The sequence below is a fragment of the Anastrepha obliqua genome, chromosome 1 (assembly GCF_027943255.1).
Source record: "Anastrepha obliqua isolate idAnaObli1 chromosome 1, idAnaObli1_1.0, whole genome shotgun sequence".
Lineage (NCBI taxonomy): Eukaryota > Metazoa > Arthropoda > Insecta > Diptera > Tephritidae > Anastrepha > Anastrepha obliqua.
In genome coordinates, this window is record NC_072892.1 from 131,189,570 (window position 1) to 131,208,152 (window position 18,583).

General features: G+C 36.3%; 2 protein-coding genes across 2 annotated transcripts in view; one reads left to right on the forward strand and one right to left on the reverse strand.

Annotated features, from left to right (window-relative positions):
• The window catches only part of LOC129236123 (uncharacterized), a 51,634-nt gene that overhangs the window by 2,696 nt on the left and 30,355 nt on the right, over positions 1-18,583 (reverse strand). The gene's annotated exons all lie outside the window — the stretch shown is intronic.
• LOC129236122 (odorant receptor 67d-like) lies at positions 13,601-15,059 on the forward strand. Its single transcript, XM_054870339.1, has 4 exons — positions 13,601-14,414; positions 14,484-14,673; positions 14,734-14,889; positions 14,961-15,059. The coding sequence occupies exons 1-4, from the start codon at positions 13,654-13,656 to the stop codon at positions 15,012-15,014; spliced, it is 1,161 nt and encodes a 386-aa protein (XP_054726314.1). The 5' UTR covers positions 13,601-13,653; the 3' UTR covers positions 15,015-15,059.

Consider the following 18,583-nt stretch of genomic DNA (forward strand, 5'->3'; position numbering starts at 1 on the left):
CACAACCATCGTACGAACGCTAAGCCAAACTTTTTGAATATGCGTAACCAACGGCCGAATTTGTAACATTTACTGTAACCATTTTTTCATTTGGTTGAGCGTCAATGCCAAATTCGCATAGCAGAGGCAAGCGTGGCACAAACGCAGTGGCAGCAGTCACCACATTTGAGGCAACATCCACGATTCAACTTTTCACTGTGTTCGTACATTTGGTAGATAATAAAAACGAATTAAAGAATGAAATATCCATTAGAAATACACACCTCTGCATGTATTGCCAATGAGGCGGCAAACCTGTTCACTAACTGGCTCATTAAACCCATTGAAAGCATATCGTAAAAGATGCCAGGCGGCCGTGACGGCTAGGAAGCCTTAGAGGAAAGCCACGCATGAGCGAAGAAACCTGACTACGCCGGCTGGTAATTCATTAACATAGAAATACTAATAAAAGCCATTAATTTCAATTCGATCATTATGAGTGAAGAAAAATAAAACAATCCAGTTTCATTGAACCAAGAAGTACCGACGAATTCCGTATGGTGTGCGAGTGTCGGAGTCGTACGCGAAAACAATTCATAAATCATAAATACCTATTTGGAAAAAATAAACGCGCAATATGAGTTAAGTTGTATTATTACAGCTGCCGGAAATGTGTCAAATTAAAGCAACCAATTAACAACAACTACCAATAACTACCGGAGGTGGTCGTATTCTCAAAATACGAATAGGGGCGTTGCACAGTGTATGGAATGCATGAACTTCCAAGCGAATACAGAAACAGAAATTGGCAGTCTACAAAAAGTTTCGTTCAAAACTCAATTAACCATTTTTTTCAGTTAAAATACAGGCCAAGGAATTGCATATTTTGGTAACCATTGAGATATTTAAGTTAATAATGAATAAATTTTGAAAGTGGCGAACAATGAGAAATAATGATGAAAACATTAATTACTGTTATCTAAATTAAAATATATTATCTTATTTAAAAAAATTTCAAATGCCATGAGTATTTCTGCCTTTAACAGTTCTGGCATTAACAGTTCAGCCTTTAACATCTCGAGATTAACAGATCTGGCATTGATAGCCCACTAACAGCTCTGGTGCTAACAGCCCTTGTGCTAACAGACTATTCTCCTGTCTTTATTCTGTGTAGTTAATTTTCGTTGTTGCTTCTTTTCTAAGCTCTACTTTCATGATGTATGGTTCTAATACCAACAACTACGCTCTAATTTAGTTATTAGAGTTTCGTTTTTTTTTTTTCAATTTAGGACTTATGAATATTTTTTCCACTTAAAAGTATTTTTTTTTTGTTTTGTTTTTTGAGCACTTTGCTATCCAAACCATGGCAAATAGCGATCGTGAGCGATTTCATGTTAAATGATCCAATTATAGTATTTTTACGATTGTGTCGTAAATATTTCTGAAAATTGGTTTCCTTGTTGGTTTGAAGAAAAATAGAAGCAAAAGTAAAACAGTTTTTATAAAAAGATTTATAATTTTGGTAGCTTTTTCAATTGAAAATTCTTGGGCTCTTTTAGCATTAAAATTTTTTTTTTTAAATTGCTTCGATCTGATTTTTTTAAGTAAAATAAAAGTTATTTTGTTCATTGTCGTAAATTTTTCTGAAAATTGGTTTCCTTGTTGGTTTGAATAAATAGAAGTAAAAGTAACAAAGTTTTTATAAAAAAATTTATAATTTTGGTACTTTTTTCAATTGAAAATTCTTCGATTCTTCTTAACATTTGAATTTTTTTTTTAATTAAAAAAAAAAATTTTTTTCATCTGGTTTTTTTTAATTAAATGGAAGTTATTTTAAACATTGCCGTAAATTTTTCTGAAAATTTATTTATTTGTTGGTTTGAGGTAAAATAGAACTAAAAGTAAAAAGTTTTTTATAAAACTTGTCGTAAATTTTTCTGAAAATTGGTTTATTTGTAGCTTTGAAATAAAAAAAAAATGTTTTAATTGAAATTTCTTCTGTTTTTTTTTTAACATTTAAACATTTTCTTTTTTTAATTTTTTAGGGTAAAATATCCTGTTTAACAATAGAACTTCCGAGACCGTCATTTTAACGACTTTCAAATTTCATCCTTAAAAATTTCGATATAATTTATGTATTTTTCAAGTGCTATATGCCGACTTTTAAGGAAATATGGGGACAGTTAGATATTCCTATTAAATTTCCATTCAGCCGTTTTAACTTCCATAATCTGTATGAGCTAGAACTATGTTAATCCCGCACAGTCAAATCAGGCGAGAAAATCGCCGTTTTTGAAGATAAGCAGCCGACGAAATATTGGCTTGAGTAATTTTATGGTCTGCTGTGCCCTTTGGTATGCTGTGTCATCTTCCTGCAATCTGTGATCCATCAACTGATTTTCTTCAATGTACGGCTACAAAAGTTTGGTTATCGAAAAAGTAGAACATAGAGCATACGAGAATATTCATAGCACACACCCCACGGCAAGCAGTGACTTTAACATCATGCAGAGATAGTTCCTGCACAATTCGTTGATCTTCAGTACCCCGAAACAGTCAATTTTTTTTATTTACAACTTTACAACTCCGCTGGGAATGAAGTGTGCGCAGGTTGTGTCAAGATATTGGACGAGTAATTTTCAAAATAAAATTTTACAATTACTACGCATTCTACGAACCATTTCATGATTGAAATTGTACTGCACAGACGTTTCTGAAGCGCTAACGAAGAAGAAGCAAGTCCCCCAACATCTGTCAAGGTCATTCCAAGTTTTTATGTGCCCAGTAAAGGGTTTTTCAAAAGACGCGCCTTGATGTTGTTTCAAAACAAAACATATACAAATTTAGATTCTTTCAGATTTCATTATTTTTATTCAATATACGGAAAATAAGGCGCTTAACACTGGTCTTATGTGGAAAATGCCACAATTTAAATGCCCACCATGAGCACGCCTACAGGCTGAACAAGGACTCACTCACACATTAACGCATTGAGTTCAATTCTGCAATATCGATCCAAATGTTATATTTCAGCTCTGGAATCGTTGCCGGCTTATTCACATGGACTTTACTTTTGACAAAAAGTAGTCTACTGAAGTTAGATCGCACCATCTACATGGCCAGTTTATGTCACCATAACGTGAAATTAAAACGCATTAATGTAGTATTTTCTAACATTGTGTGAAAGTAAAGATCCTATGTCTATTCTTTTACGAAGACGCCACTAAAAATCTTCAATCAATTTTCCATAGCGATATCCATTGATAATGAGCTCTTACATTTTAATCTTCAAAGAAAATGGGCCATTTATTTCACCAGCCCAATTTCAGTTCCGCTTTTGGTTCCGTTTGGTCTGTCAGTCGGCTTTATAGCACGATAAAACAATTTTCTTGAAATTTTTCATGAGCCTTTGAATTGTCGACTCTTCCTCTCTTCTTCTTCATCTTTATTTTGCATTCTTATCCTGCTCCTCATATTAATATGAAATACATAAGTCAGTCTTATTAATGATCGGATGTTAATTCCGATGTTCAGCACTCTTTCCATCTCTTTGTAGTTATCCATTTCGATAGTTGAGATAGCGCGTTCTATAGCTGTTCTATCTGCGCTCAATGGCATACACCATTATGTAGTGGTCGAACGCAAGTTTTATAAACTCTTAATTTGCTTCTTGTGCTCACTACTTTGTTTCGCGAACAGATGTTTACACCGGATATTGCAGATCTGGTGGCCCAGCACCATAAGTAACGACGATCTATACGAGAGGTGCAAAATCCAGCCGATAGCTCATATTATATGATAGAACTGCGAAAGTGGAGATGGATTGGGCAGACGCTTCACAAGAACGCAAATGAAATCTATCGTCAAGCACTGGATTGGAATCCACAAGGTGCTCGCAAGGTTCGCCGTCCAAAAATATCTTGGAGGAGAACTGTCTAGAAGGAGGTTGAAACGTCAGGAAAAACTTGGAACGAAATCAAGCTTCTTGCAAGAAATAGAATCAGATGGAGGTGTTTTACTGAGGCCCTATGCTTCAGTAAGAGAAACAGGAACCGATGATAATGATTTCCACCAAAAAAGTCACGAACTTTACGATGTGTTGTTTTTAAAAATCGATCATTTTCGTAATAAGTTTCAATAGTTTTAACGGGTTGTTCCATCTGTTTACTTGAAAAATGTCAATGACATGAAAAAGGTACCTTCTAGGAATTATTCACTACTGACTTCGAGGCGTCACTTTCGAAAGACCATTTAGATGCAGATGGAATAGCACGCACACGCACATAAAATAGCAGCACACGGAAATAGCGTCCGGAGTGTTGCTATTTTATTATCACTTTTCAAACTGCCATAGCACCATAACTCTTAATTGCAAATGATTCAAGCAATTAAAGTTTTCTTAATATGATTAATTACGTAGTGGTAATAACTCTATTAGCGTGTCAAAAACGCGGAAGTGTGTAGACAAGCGTGGGAGCATGGCCAAACCTTCAAAGTATAAAATTTTTTAATTTTTCTTGTTCACATTTACAGTGATTTCTCAGTTTTGCCAAACGAAGGTGCCATAATACCATAGATAATAAATCGAAACAAGTATTCGTACCGCTGCTGCGCTTTGTGATATTTTTCCAAAATGCATCCGAAACACCGTCCTTCCGAGATTTATTATAAAATACTTTCGGTTATTAGTTTCTGCTCTCGACTAATTGGCGCCGATATAGTCTCCAAGGATTTTAAAATAAATTCAAAAACATTCATGGTTATGGGATTCATTTTCGCCTACTATCTTTTTTCGGCGCATATGATTAGCAAATACGTTGCAACGGATTGGACAGTGTTGCTGGATGTGTTCTCGCCGGTAAGCTGTACCACACAGGGATTGGTGAAATTTGTTTCAGCTTTAATGTATCCCAAACTCTATCGGCAACTCTCATTGGAACTACTCGATATTTATGAGAAATATGAATTGATGGGCAAGAAATACGAGCTGAAATTGTTGGAGTGGAATAGGAACATGAAAAAGATATTAATATCCTGCGGCATAGTGTACTCACTAACGACTTTGCTAATTTTGTGCACGCCACTTGTCCTGTACATATTTAAGGGCGAGCGACATCTCGTATTGCTGTGCCAAGTGCCCGGATTCGATGTGACCACATCGCATGGCTATATGGTGAACAATGCCTTTAATACCGCTTGTGTGCTAATAGCAGCCTTTGGCCTGTATGCTGGCGATTTATATTTGCTACTATTTTTAACGCACTCAATCTTCTTTAATGATATATTCACATTAAAAGTCAGCGATCTGCACGATGTGATGCAACAGAATGGAAAAGATAAACGCATAACCAAAATGGTGGATGATATTGTGGAATGGCATCAGTATTATTTGGCGTGAGTATTTTTATATTAACTTAACGGTAAATTCCTGCTTAACTTGGTTAATCTCTATACTTCTTTTTATATTTAATATCCCCCCAGATTCAATGATAATTGCAATTTGATATTCTTTTGGACCATCTCGGCGCACATCATCTGCACAACTTTGGGCATTTTGAGCACTTTGCTCATAATCATGCTGAAGGATTGGCCTGGCGCTTATGTCTACATATTTGTCTGCTTTCTTTGGTTGTACATGTATTGTATATTGGGCACGCGTGTGGAAATTTGTGTAAGTATGGCCTCGAGAAATTGGTTTCAATTAATTCCACATACTAAGTAGTTGTGTTTGTATGTATTTTCCCATAGAATGATCAGTTTTGTAGAGGCATCTACGATATTAACTGGTATGGCTTGGATGTGCGCAATCAGAATACCATTCGCTTGATGTTAATGCAATCGCAGGCGCCACGAAATATAACCATTGCGGGAGTTGAGCCGCTATCAGTGAGCACTGCGCTTAAGGTGCGAGAAAATGAAAATTTCAAACTGAGGAAATTTATGTGCAAATAATTGATTTTTTTTTTCAATTTATTTTGCAGATAACACGCACGATTTACAGTTTGGTTATGATGGTATTACGTTTTCAAAATAAATAAAAACTATTTCCGATGAGTAACAGAAACAAATGTACGAAGCAAAAGTAGCTCTTTGCAAGTAGAAAATTCGTATTATATTGGCACCTCAACCTCGGCGAGCTTATGACCTTGAAGTGCTGCTCTTTTGTATTTTATTGAGCTTTTAAATTATGGTACGTAAGTTTAGTAAACGATAATAGTAAAAATAAAAATAGAAAAAAAAAATTAAATAATAATAATAAAATCAAAAAAATATAATCGAAAAACACGAAAAGGAGCCGCATGCTGCTTGTGGCAAGTAGAAGATCATCACAAAAATATTTTCAGAGTTGAATTTTGAAAGTAAAGTATTAAAAAATTAAAAATTGAAATGTGCGTTGCACTCTTAATGGTTTCCCATATGTGCCCATAATTATCAAAGTAGTCTAAGTCAAATATTTCTTATTTCGAGATGTTGAATGAATTGCGATGAAGCGACGCTTGGAGTATTCGAGAGAAAGATTCTGCGTAAGATTTTTGGACCTTTGCACGTTGGCAACGGCGAATATCGCAGACGATGGAACGATGAGCTGTATGAGCTTTACGACGATATAGACATAGTGCAGCGAATAAAGGTCTAGCGGCTACATTGCCTGGGTCATGTCGTCTGAATGGATACAAACGCTCCGGCTTTGATAGTATTCGATGCGGAACCAGCTGGTGGTAGCAGAGGAAGTGGAAGGCCTCCTCTGCGTTGGAAAGAGGACTTGGCTTCACTTGGTGTGTCCAATTGGCGCCGGTTAGCACGAGAAAGAAACGACTGGCGCGCTTTGTTAAGCTCGGCCAAAATCGCGTATGCGGTTATCGCGCCAATTAAGAAAAAGGAGAAGAAGAATGAATTGCGTTTGAATGAGTTAAAAAATATTTTTATATAATATTACGCGACATTTTAATTTATAATTTTTTTTGGGCTTTATTAATGAAAATTTATTATCAACATGAAATTTTGTACGTATACGAAAATGTTGTTTTTAAGGCTCTAATTGACTTAGACCATTTTGCAAATTATTTGAATGCCCTGTAATTGACTTAATGTAATAAAGAACTATGAGTGATAATTTCAAACAATAATGAATAGTGAAATAATTCATATTCATTCATTCATTTAATAACTATTTTTAAAAACTAATACATTTTTATCTTTTTTTTCTAGTTTTTAAGAATGTTCATTTTAAACTGGAGGGAAGTGTGGTAATAAACACATAACATCCTTATCTTTTATTTCGTCTATTGAGTTTTTAACCAAGAGACAGATTCGCGCGCGGTATTTTTTACTCTTTTTGTTATTGATTCTTCTAATAGTGACTTCGTCGAAATAAAATCTGGCTGTGACATTCGTTACCAAAAATGGCTTTTTCCTTCTACCCGTTTCTATCAATTCATAATAGGGCGGGTCGATTTAAAAATCGCTCATTGCTCTGTGAAATTCTAGGGATCAAAATAAGAAACTTTGCCGAAGGAACCATACCTCTAAAACGAATTCTGATGTCCCCCAATTTGGGTCGAACTTTTGGGTAGGGGCAAATTTTGAAAAATCCCACTTTGACCCACTTAGAGTGCTCCAATCGAGTCCAAATGTATGACCGACCCCCACTAACTTTGGACGGCCGATCCACCCATGCCAGTGGCACACCCTCTCGGGGGTTCCCCATACAATCATTTCAAAATATCAAGTAATTTAAGTGAGTTATAGAAAAGAAACTAAAAAGTTCGACTCAAATTGGGGGACATCAGAATTCGTTTTAGAGGTATGGTTCCTTCGATAAAGTTTCTTATTTTGATCCCTAGAATATGATTCGACCCGGCCTAATGCTCAGGGTTGTATAAGTAAGTTGCTTATTTGATTTTAATTTCTATCAAACCTAAATCACGGTTATTCGGTAGAAAAGAATGATACCAAAAATCTGTGGCTGACCGTTTCAATATCAATATTATTTGACTGAACCATTTTCATTCATGTTAATGCTACTTTAATGTTACGATTTTGACCTGAACATGCATTACTGTAAAATATTACGTGTTTTTGAGTGGTGATAATAACCTCCATATACGCTAAAATGCATGATGCTACTTCTTGTGCACCTCTTGATGCTGTATTTCATCCTATACATACATCTTGACATTTTCATTATGGAAATTATGGAAGTCCATAAGAGGCTAACGAAACAGACAGTTTAGCGTACGGAAGTGCTTTTTGTAAATCAAACGAGAATCCATAATACTCGCTGGAATCTTTTTTTTGCCTATTTTCTGGTCCCCAACAAGACAGGTCCCGGCTTTTTCGGCACTTTGACATCATGACTTTCTCTGAGATGTAATTTCTCTTGCTCATTATTGCATGCTTGGATTTTTACATTCAGAAAATCGCATTTGTGGCATATGCCCTTTCAAGGAGCATGGAAGTTTAGCTTAAATTCAGTGTTAAATAGTTGCCTTTAACAAAGGATTGGTTCTTCACCTCACATTTCTCAACATACAGGCTATACAATTTACGAATGGCTAGGTCAGGACTCAAATATAATGTGTGTTTTATTTAATTTTATATCCATTTCTATACTTAGTCAGTAAATTTCAGTAAACAATTCGTTCAATATTAATATTTTGGTTGGCGTCTTTGAAATTTACTTGCTCAAATTATCGTAGAAACAACGAGGTCACATTCAGCCTGGTTACTGTTTCGCGCCAAACGAATAACCTTTCCCACTTCGTCGTTTTGTACACGTACTTTTCTTTTTCTTTTTAATTTCGCACGGCACAATCTTTTTACCACCTTTTCCTATTAGGCAGTAAAAGCTAAAGCTTGGCGGCCGCCGTAGCCGAATGGGTTGGTGCGTGACTACCATTCGGAATTCACAGAGAGAACGTAGGTCCGAATCTCGGTGAAACACCAAAATAAAGAAAAACATTTTTCTAATAGCGGTCGCCCTTCGGCAGGCAATGGCAAACCTCCGAGTGCATTTCTGCCATGAAAAAGCTCCTCATAAAAATATCTGCCATTCGGAGTCGGCTTGAAACTATAGGTCCCTCCATTTGTGGAATCAGACGCACATCACAAATAGAAGGAGGAGCCCGGCCAAACACCCAAAAAGGGTGTACGCGCCAATTATATACATATATACGAGTATATATATAAAAGCTAAAACTTTACATTTTTCCATTTCTGTAAGTATGTACACAATCACGTAAGTACACAGAGGCATTTTGATATAACGGAACTTTAATTAAATGATAAAACACTTTCAAATGTCTACAGTTCTTAATAACTGAAATAGAGCTAAATGCAAAATATGTGTCAACCCGTGTGGAACAAAAATTATCACAAATTGCTGAGGCTATTTTCAAGTTCAAGGTCAGTTCGAACCGTTTTCGTTCTTTTTTGTAAACTGTAACTTTCTAAATCCTTTTTGGACACTAGTAAATATTTTAGCCATTAGATTAAATTTTATTTGTATGTATCGTGTGCGGTAGGAAGGGCTGTAGAAATAGCACTAGCAAAGACATCGAGCAACTCCAACATAAATATATACGTTGAGAGTCAAGCGTAAAGGCAATAAACTCATATGAAATTTCATCTAAAAACGTTCTTATAACCAGACAAGCCATAGAGAGACTAGCCGCAGACAGACGATTGCACCTCTATTGGGTACCCGTGCATAAGGGCATTGCAGGAAACGAAATTGTAGATGTGATTGCCAAAAGCGCTGTTTACAGACAATTCAAACAAGAAAACGATATACCTTTAAATATGGTATACAATGACATCGTTGCGGACATGAAAATACGGACAGATAGGAGGTGGAATAATCTAGCCACTTGTAAAACCGCGGAAATCATGTGTTCACAGAATGCAGACAAATACGCCAGATTTATACTATCACTCTCTAGAAAGGAAAGCAGAACTATCGTGGGTATACTAAGAGGGCTAAACTGATGTTACCTGTCATGTCCGATCGACTGTCGCAAATCCTTCTGTCATTAAGAAGAGGGGAGTGCAAACAGCTGGTTGGACTGATGACGGACTACTTTCTGTGGGCGAAGCACATGGCGTACTTTGCCCAGCTTGTGAAGAGGAGGATGAGACGGTGGACCACTTCCTGTGTGTCTGGTGGAGGTTTGAGGTCTTTGGCACTGATGTGTTAAGAAGCGACCTCCTTGGCTCCTTGGCGCCACAAGATCTACTCAGATTTCTTCGGAGATCGACTAGATTTAAAGAAAATTAAAAGGGAATTCAAGTGTAGTACAATGGACTTTATTAATGTCTGAGTGCTTCACTTGCTAGTTGTCTCGACAAAAGAAAAAAAAAAATTCTAAGAGGCCACAATTTGTTGGCGGGTACACTCATACAAGATGCAGGTTTTACAATGAACTGGAAGAGAGGGAAACGCTAGAACACCTTCAATGTTCTTGCCCTGCATTAGCTAAAACTCGAATGAAATGCTTAGGAGCTCTACAATATGAGAGGTTAAACTGTCTCTCGGGGTTAGAGCTTCAGAGCTTACTTAGGTTCGCAAAAGACGCAGGCTTATTACAAAAAGCCTAATGCAAGGAAACGTAAGGGTCAAGCTTCATCTGGTACCACTAAGGACCAACAGGCCTATGTGATGGCTTTCAGCGAGCCAGCTCAACCTAACCTAATCTGTATATATCGTGCATACTACTTTGGATTATTTATATTATGTAAAACAAGTACTTAGTCATACGGCGAGAACTAATGCGCAGAAAAAAGTTCCGTTATTTTTGCTTTTGTTCGTATGTCTTGTCTACCCATAAATTATACTCAGTTTCGTGGCAAACATCGCTGTAAACATGGAGTTGGGAGCTAAGGAAAATCGCATTGCAAGGATTGCATTACAAAAGTGTAATAAAAGTGCAAGTGAGATTTACGAATTGCTGAAAAACATTAATATTTCGAGAATGTTTGATTACCGCAAGATCAATCCGTTTTCTCAAACGTCTGAAGTGACAGACAGAAAAAGCAGTGGACGTCCTCATGTGTTTCGAACCAGTGCAGCCCTAAAAGTCGCTCGAGGAAGAAAGCAGAAAATCATGTTCAGGGAAATGAATGTATCGACCAGATCCAAGACAAGGCAATTAGAGATGATCTCCACGTGAAAGCCTTCCATCGCTCGACTGGTCATCTTTTGACAAAGCGCTTGAAGAAAATTAGACTCGACTGATACAAGCAGGTTCTTTGGTGGCACGCAGCCAACGTCCATTAAAATATTATTTCTACAGATGAGAAACTTTCACTGTTGACTACAAAATCCATGCTAAATTTTGTAAAGACATAAAAAATGTTGTTCCAAGAATTTCGCGTGGCCACCATCCAGTCTCGGTGTAATGGTTTGGTAAGGAGTGTCTGGTAAAGTCAGCTGTCCTAAAACTACTTATATAGGTATGTCCGCGAAGATCCCAGCTGTGCAAGTATCAACTGAGAAAGCCGGTCAGACATTGAGTATCCCAAAAACCAAAATCATGCATATAAGCACACAAAATACACAAACATTCTCAATTGATGGTATTGAACTTGAAGAGGTACAATATTTCTGCTACTTGGCTAGCTTTATATCGGTGACTGACGGTTCGGGCGAAGATATCTAAAACCTACCAAAGGAGGCAACGGCAGTATTCGCCTCTCTGCAAGCAATTCGGAACGCATCATTCATATCACGGCGCACAAAAATTAGAATATTTAATTCTAATAAAACTAAAGTCAGGCGATACTAGAAGAGTTTATAAACAGATGCCTACGTAAAATGCTTAAAATATTCTGACCAAATACCATCAGCAACTACAAGTCCGATAAAGAAAATGGGGCTGGATCTACAATGTACTGCGGAGGAAAAGAAGTGGCATAACAAGGGCCTCGATTGCCTGGAACCCATAAGGTGACCGCAGGCGAGGAGAAGCAGCGAACGCCTGGAAACAACTGCTGGAGTCAGAAACCAACGCCATGCGCCTTAGCTGGAAGGAAATTAAGGGACTGAGGCAAAAGAGACCCGAATGGAAGAAATTCGATGTGGAGCATAGGATCCAACTTGGAGCTCTAGGAATTGAAGATGATTCCAATACAAATTACACAGTACATTTGTACATTTTCCCATATGGCCTATCAGGTTCGACAACCATTTGCACACACAAAAGAAAATGAATTTGAGCTTCTGACAGTTATGTGTACCATATATAGTGTGTACAGTGGCGCGTAGAGCTGAGTGCGGGATGATTTTTTTGTTTTTCGAGTTAAATTAATTTTTTTTTCTTAATACTGTACATTATGTAACCAAAGCCATATAAATCAAAGTTTCAAGCTATATGAAAAATTTAAAAATAGAAATTTCATGGAATAAAAATTTTATTAAAAGTAAAAGAAAATGTTTTAATTTAAATTTTTATATTTTTAAACTGAATTTTTCGAAAATTTTCGGGTATGTAGTTCTATAGACCATTGTATTATATTGGAATAATAAATTTTTTTTGGTATAAGAAATTTTGATATAATAAAAGGGAAGTTTTAAGTGGTTACAGAATTGCGTTGCTTTAAATTTTTTCTTCTGTTTTTTTCGACAGCTCTCACCGCGCCTTATTCATAAAATAATAGCAATTTAAACACACTGGAGTTAATGATTATTATTTTTTGTTTTTTTTTTTGTGTTTTTGGTTTTTTTTTTGCAAACGGTCTTTCACATTTTCTTCATAAAGAAATTCGTTTCTATATGAAATAAATGCAAAAAGTCTACAGAAAAGAAAAATTTGTTTTTCAATAAGGGCGGGTAGATGTTGAAATGGAATAAAATGGCTTTTGCTGTGTGGCACGTAGCGCCGTCCTGCTGGAACCACATGTCGTCTAGGCCCATATAGTTCAATATGGGCCATAAGAAATTGGAAGGGCCCCCACGTCTACCGAAAAATGGGCGCAATGCGCGCAACATTTGCGTTAATGAACACTCATTTTGATAATAAAGTTTTATCATTTGAACGTGCTGTTCAATCGTGTAACTTGCCATGATAATTTGGCATAAACAACTGAATAATAAACAAAAGATTTGACAGATGTCACCAAAACAAAATGGCTGCCACAGGGCGCCAAAATCGATTTTTTCTAGAGATTTAGATTAGAAGTTGGAAATTTAACAGAAAATTTATTTGCATTTTCTTACTCTTTTCATAGAGTTGAAAAGTCCGATTTATAAGGTTAAAAATTTTATAAAACAAACAACAATAAAATAAATCCTTAGTAGTCCTTATAGTAGATATGTAAATACAATAAAAAAATTCCAATATGCATGCAAGTATGCTCGCTATTGTATGCGTATTTCTATTTGCATGCTCTTGCTGAGGAATTTTCTTTCAGCAACCACTCGCAACTCTTCGTAACAATTAATTGCACTATTAGTGTAAATGACTCTATTACCACGTCGAAATATCACATCCATTGACAAGCGTGAGAACAAGGCCAATACTCGAACTTCGTACACATTTACACATTTAATAATGGTATATTTAATAACAACTTTCAAACACTTAAAATTTATATCACAAATTGTGTAGTACAAGCACTTCTAAAAGCGCGCATAGCCACAAATTATTTCTGCGCACAACTTGCTGAATTTTCTCCAAAATGGAAACACAAAAGCGTCCTTCTGATAATTACTATAAGGTGCTCACCATAATTCGCTTTTGCTCTCGCCTGATGGGTGTTGATGTTATAAACCCAGATTTTAAATTTAACTACGTAACTGCTTTCATTGTGATTGCCATTGCGTGGAATTTCTTATGTTCGTTGTACACGATTTACAAAGACATTGCCACGGATTGGACAGTACTCCTGGATGTATTCGCACCTATCAGTTGTGCCACTCAAGGGTTTGTGAAACTATGTTCGCTTTGGGCCTACCCAGAGCTATATCGACAATTAGCTGTGGAACTTGGGCAGATCTATGAGAAATACCAATCATTGGGACAAAAATACGAGGAAAAATTACTAGAATGGAATACGAGCATGAAGAAAATTTTGATTGCTGGTGCCTTAGTATATTTTACATCATCTTGCCTAAGTTTGGTCACACCGCTTTTTCTGTATATCTTCAAAGGTGAAAGGCATCTGATTATTATGTGTCAGATGCCATATGTCGATTTGGACACCAATCAAGGCTACTTTATTACGATCACCTACAATGTTTTATGTGTTTTCATAGCAGCATTTGGATTGTATGCGGCCGACTTGTATGTTTTCCTCTACTTGACACACTCAATTTTCTTCTACGACATATTCGAGTTGAAAGTGAGTGATCTGCATGAGTTGCTGCAACAGGACACGAAGGATAAGCGAGTAACCGCCGTAATAAATAATATAGCGGAATGGCATCAATATTACTTGGAGTGAGATTTTTTTATTAAGGTTGCACCTATTACAGAATTATGTTATCAAAAATGTGTGTTCCTATTTAGCTTTAATGATAAATGCAATTCGATATTCTTTTGGACCATTTCGGCGCACATCATTTGTACGACTTTGGGCATTTTGAGTACGTTGCTCATAATTATACTGAAGTATTGGCCTAGTGCGTATGCCTACATATTTGTCTGCTTTGTTTGGTTGTACATGTACTCTGTTTTGGGCACACGTGTTGAAATATGCGTGGGTATCAACATTGGAAATAATTCTTAGACTAAAAATTAAAAATTTTATTTGCAACAGAATGATCAGTTTTGCGATGGAATTTACGATATCAACTGGTATGATTTAAATGCTTGCGACCAGAGGACTGTACTTTTAATGCTCTTGCAATCTCAAGTGCCACGCATTATAACCATAGCGGGAGTCGAGCCATTATCAGTGAACACTGCGCTTAAGGTGAAGTGAAAAAAAAATCCCATAAATATTTACATCAAAAATATTCCTTATGATTTTTAAATTTTTCCTAGATCACACGCTCAATCTACAGCCTAGTTATGATGGTGGTGCAGTTCAGTGAATAATCTCAAACTTCGATAAACCAAAAAGCAACACAAGTACTTTTGTAGTTATGCAATGTTATTTTAGCCGTTCGCATAATCTAAATAAATCGCACGTAGAATAATGCCAAGTTTTTTTTTCTTTCTTGGAAATGACATTAATATATAAGAATGTAAGGTTATAAGATTTAGATGTGGTATTCTCTTCGCATCAAGTTCGTGCTATATATTGGAGCCTCTCATCCAAGCTCTCTTAAAGATGTGTGCGCCCTAGCGTTGTCTTGATGGCATGCGACACCTTTCACATTCGCTAATTCTGGTCGTTTCTAGTCTAATTTTAGGCAACAGGCCATCTGCTAGTTGATAGTAGGTGTCCGAATTAAGCGGACACCAAGTGGTCTAGAATTTTCAAGAAAACTATTTTTGTTTTTGTTTTTATATTTCGAAAGTATAGGCTTTTAAGAATATACTGTCAAATATTTGTAAGGATATTCCCAGTATTTTCGATTCTACAGCCGGCTTTGCAGGTACAGTCAGATTCGTGACACGGCGGCATTAATGGAAAATATCCACTCTCAAAATCTTAAACTCAAAAAACTTCAAAACTACTGATTTCGGGCTGGTGTTGTCAAAAAAAAAAAACAAATTGTTCAACCGAATCGTCTAAAATTAATTTTAAGTCAATGGCTATCGTCCGTACTAGAATCATATTATTATTTCAATTATTTCGTATTCTTTTGATTAAAAAAGTAGAAAAAAACCGTTTTTTAGAGTGTTTAATTTTTTGTGTGTCGTCTTTCTGATAAATAGAAGAGCCAAAATGCGTAACCCCGCCCAGGTCCAATTTTTCGGGAAGGTCAACTTCAGCGCCATTTTTAAAATTATTCAAATTAAAAAAAAAAATTCTTTAAGGTTTTTAAAAAAAAATTTTCTTTTCTTTTTTGTATGTAAAAGAAGTTCAACAAAAAGCCTAAAAAATTTAAATATCGTTTTTCATTTTTTTTTGTTGTAAGCAAAAATTCGTGAAAATATTCTTAACTTTTGAGCTCTAGAACACCGGTACCCCTTATGTGTTTGGACCGTGGAGGACTGCTCATCATGAATGATTCTCATACAATCTTATCCCAATCCTTTACTTCCCCTTCTGTCGACAAGTGCGAAATTTCAATGACAGTAGCCCCCCGTCTGCACTGAGCACTTTCTCTGTGAGTGTCCTGCCTTTGCTAGAGCACGGCTAAGAGTATTGGGTTCCGATGTCATGAGAATGCGTAATATTCGTTCTCTAAAACTGGAGGATATTTACAGATTTGCTAAAGAATCTGGAAAATTCTCACAGGACTAACTATCTCTGTCTCTGTCTCTATTCTTCCCTATCTCTTTTCTCCTTCCCTCCTTGACTATCTACCCCCTTTCCAGAGCTTTAAATATATTACAATGGGCTCTTTAGCCTGAGTGTTTTAGGAGCCACCAAATCTCCTGGTGCTCCTTGGCTTGACCTTTTCAAATTTCATCATAAGCAGAGCGAACATCTTCAAAAATTTTAAGCATAGCTGTGGAGCAACTATGCAGACTTCTGAAACCCGATTGGAAATTACTCAGCAGATTATTCTTGTCCAAGTAGCAGGTAATTTGTCGCGCCAAAAATTTGTCAAATACTTTCGATAGGGCATATAAAATGCTTATTGGTCTGAAGTGCTGAGGAGCGGTAGAGCATTTTATTTTTGGCACAGGTATTATATTTGCTATCTTCCAGAGATATGGAAATGTAGATGAGGTGATTGAAAAGTTAATTATGTGCGTAAGTGATGGTATTACAAATGGTAGAATAATTTTAAGAAATTTAAGACAAATGCCGTTGGTCCCTATATCATTAGATTTGACAGTATGTACACACTGTATCAAATCCATCTCTGTTGCAGACACAAATTCAAACTCACCGTCATCAGCATGCTCTCGTGGAGAGGCGTAGACATTAGCATTGGTGAAAAACAAAAAAAAAAAAAAGAAACAAACAAGTTCTGCTGCCCCGTCATAAGGGACAATGACGAATTTGCACCATTATTTCATACACATTCACACACTCGTCCAGGCAGTCATTGTTAAGATGGCAACAAAGCAACATAAGTGAATACTGAATTGATTTTTTTTTCATATACCAACAACACAGTCTCAGTTTTTTCGTAAACAAACCGCTTTGTGAGCCCAGTTACATCGGTCGCTCAGCTGTGTCTGTTAAATTCGCCGAGAGCTGGTTAACGGCCTCATATGGGCCACTCCTGTAAATCATTTCACTATGACAGTATACTTGAGGTGTGTTGAGATGAGTTGAGGTGAGTTTAGATGAGGCTTCGATCCAAGGATGATAGATACCAGGTTTGCTTATTAGGTATGGTGGAAAAAAAACATTTTTGAGCGGTACTGTGGATTCTACGTCACTGTGTTTCACAGAAAACGAATGACGTCGGCATATCTGTCAAATTTGCTCAGAGCCGAATAACGGTCCGCTAGGCAGTACACCTTGAAAAATCTTTTCACCATAGCTTCGATCTACCAAAAAAAAAATTTAATAAAATTCAAAAACTAATTTGTAATTCTCAAGGAATTAATAATGCTCAAGAAATGAGATTTTTTTGAAGAAAAAAATTAAACCAAAAAAGTAATCATTATTTCTGAAGAAAAATGTTCAACTGCAAATCTAATGATTATTTCTTGTTAAAAAAGCAAAAGAACTCAGAAAATTATGATGACTTTAGAGCGAAAAAATAACACCCGAAAAATTAGTTCTTATTTTTTAAAAACCCAATATAATCCGATATATGATTTGATTATGTTTTTTGAACGCTGGAATAAAACTCAGAAATTTTTTTAAATTATAAATTTATTATTATTACAATTGAATCCAAATTAAAAACTAAACATCTCAAAATAATAATTAAATAAACTTTTTTGAGCAAAATCATCATGATTACGGCTCCTGTTGCTAAGTGTGTTGAATTTAGGCTCAGACCTTTGTCACAATGAACAGAGAGGAAGTTCTCGATATCACCCTGGCTTCTGACCTGTTTTGTAACCACGTTAAAAGATGGCGACTTTCAAACGAAATATCGTTCTTAGACCATCGGTACATTGAATTTGAAATCGACATTAGATCCCCTCAAGTAGGTAAGTTTAGACATATACGAAAAACCCACTGGGGAGTTTACAATAATAAATTAAGAACTTTACTGCCAAGTTATCAGAAATAGTTAACGAAAGTTTTCTTAAAGTGGGGCTTATTTTAAAATAATTGTAAATAGTTAGAAGTTCGTTGAACACTAGCGAAATTCTATGGGTCAGCGGCAAGCGACACTATTCTTAACGCCGGACGGATGAATTTCTGATAAACTACTTTCACTCACCAGAGTGGACTTAAGACTTCAAATTGGTTACTTTGCGTGCCAGTGTAGCCTGAGATACCCGCTGAAGAAAACTCGTCTCTCAGACACCATCATCTGCCGATTCGGTGTAATGGACACTGAAAATTCAGAATACAGCCCTTGTAAATGTCCTGCACTAAGCAGAAAATGGCTACCCAACCTTGGTGGTATTGGTGC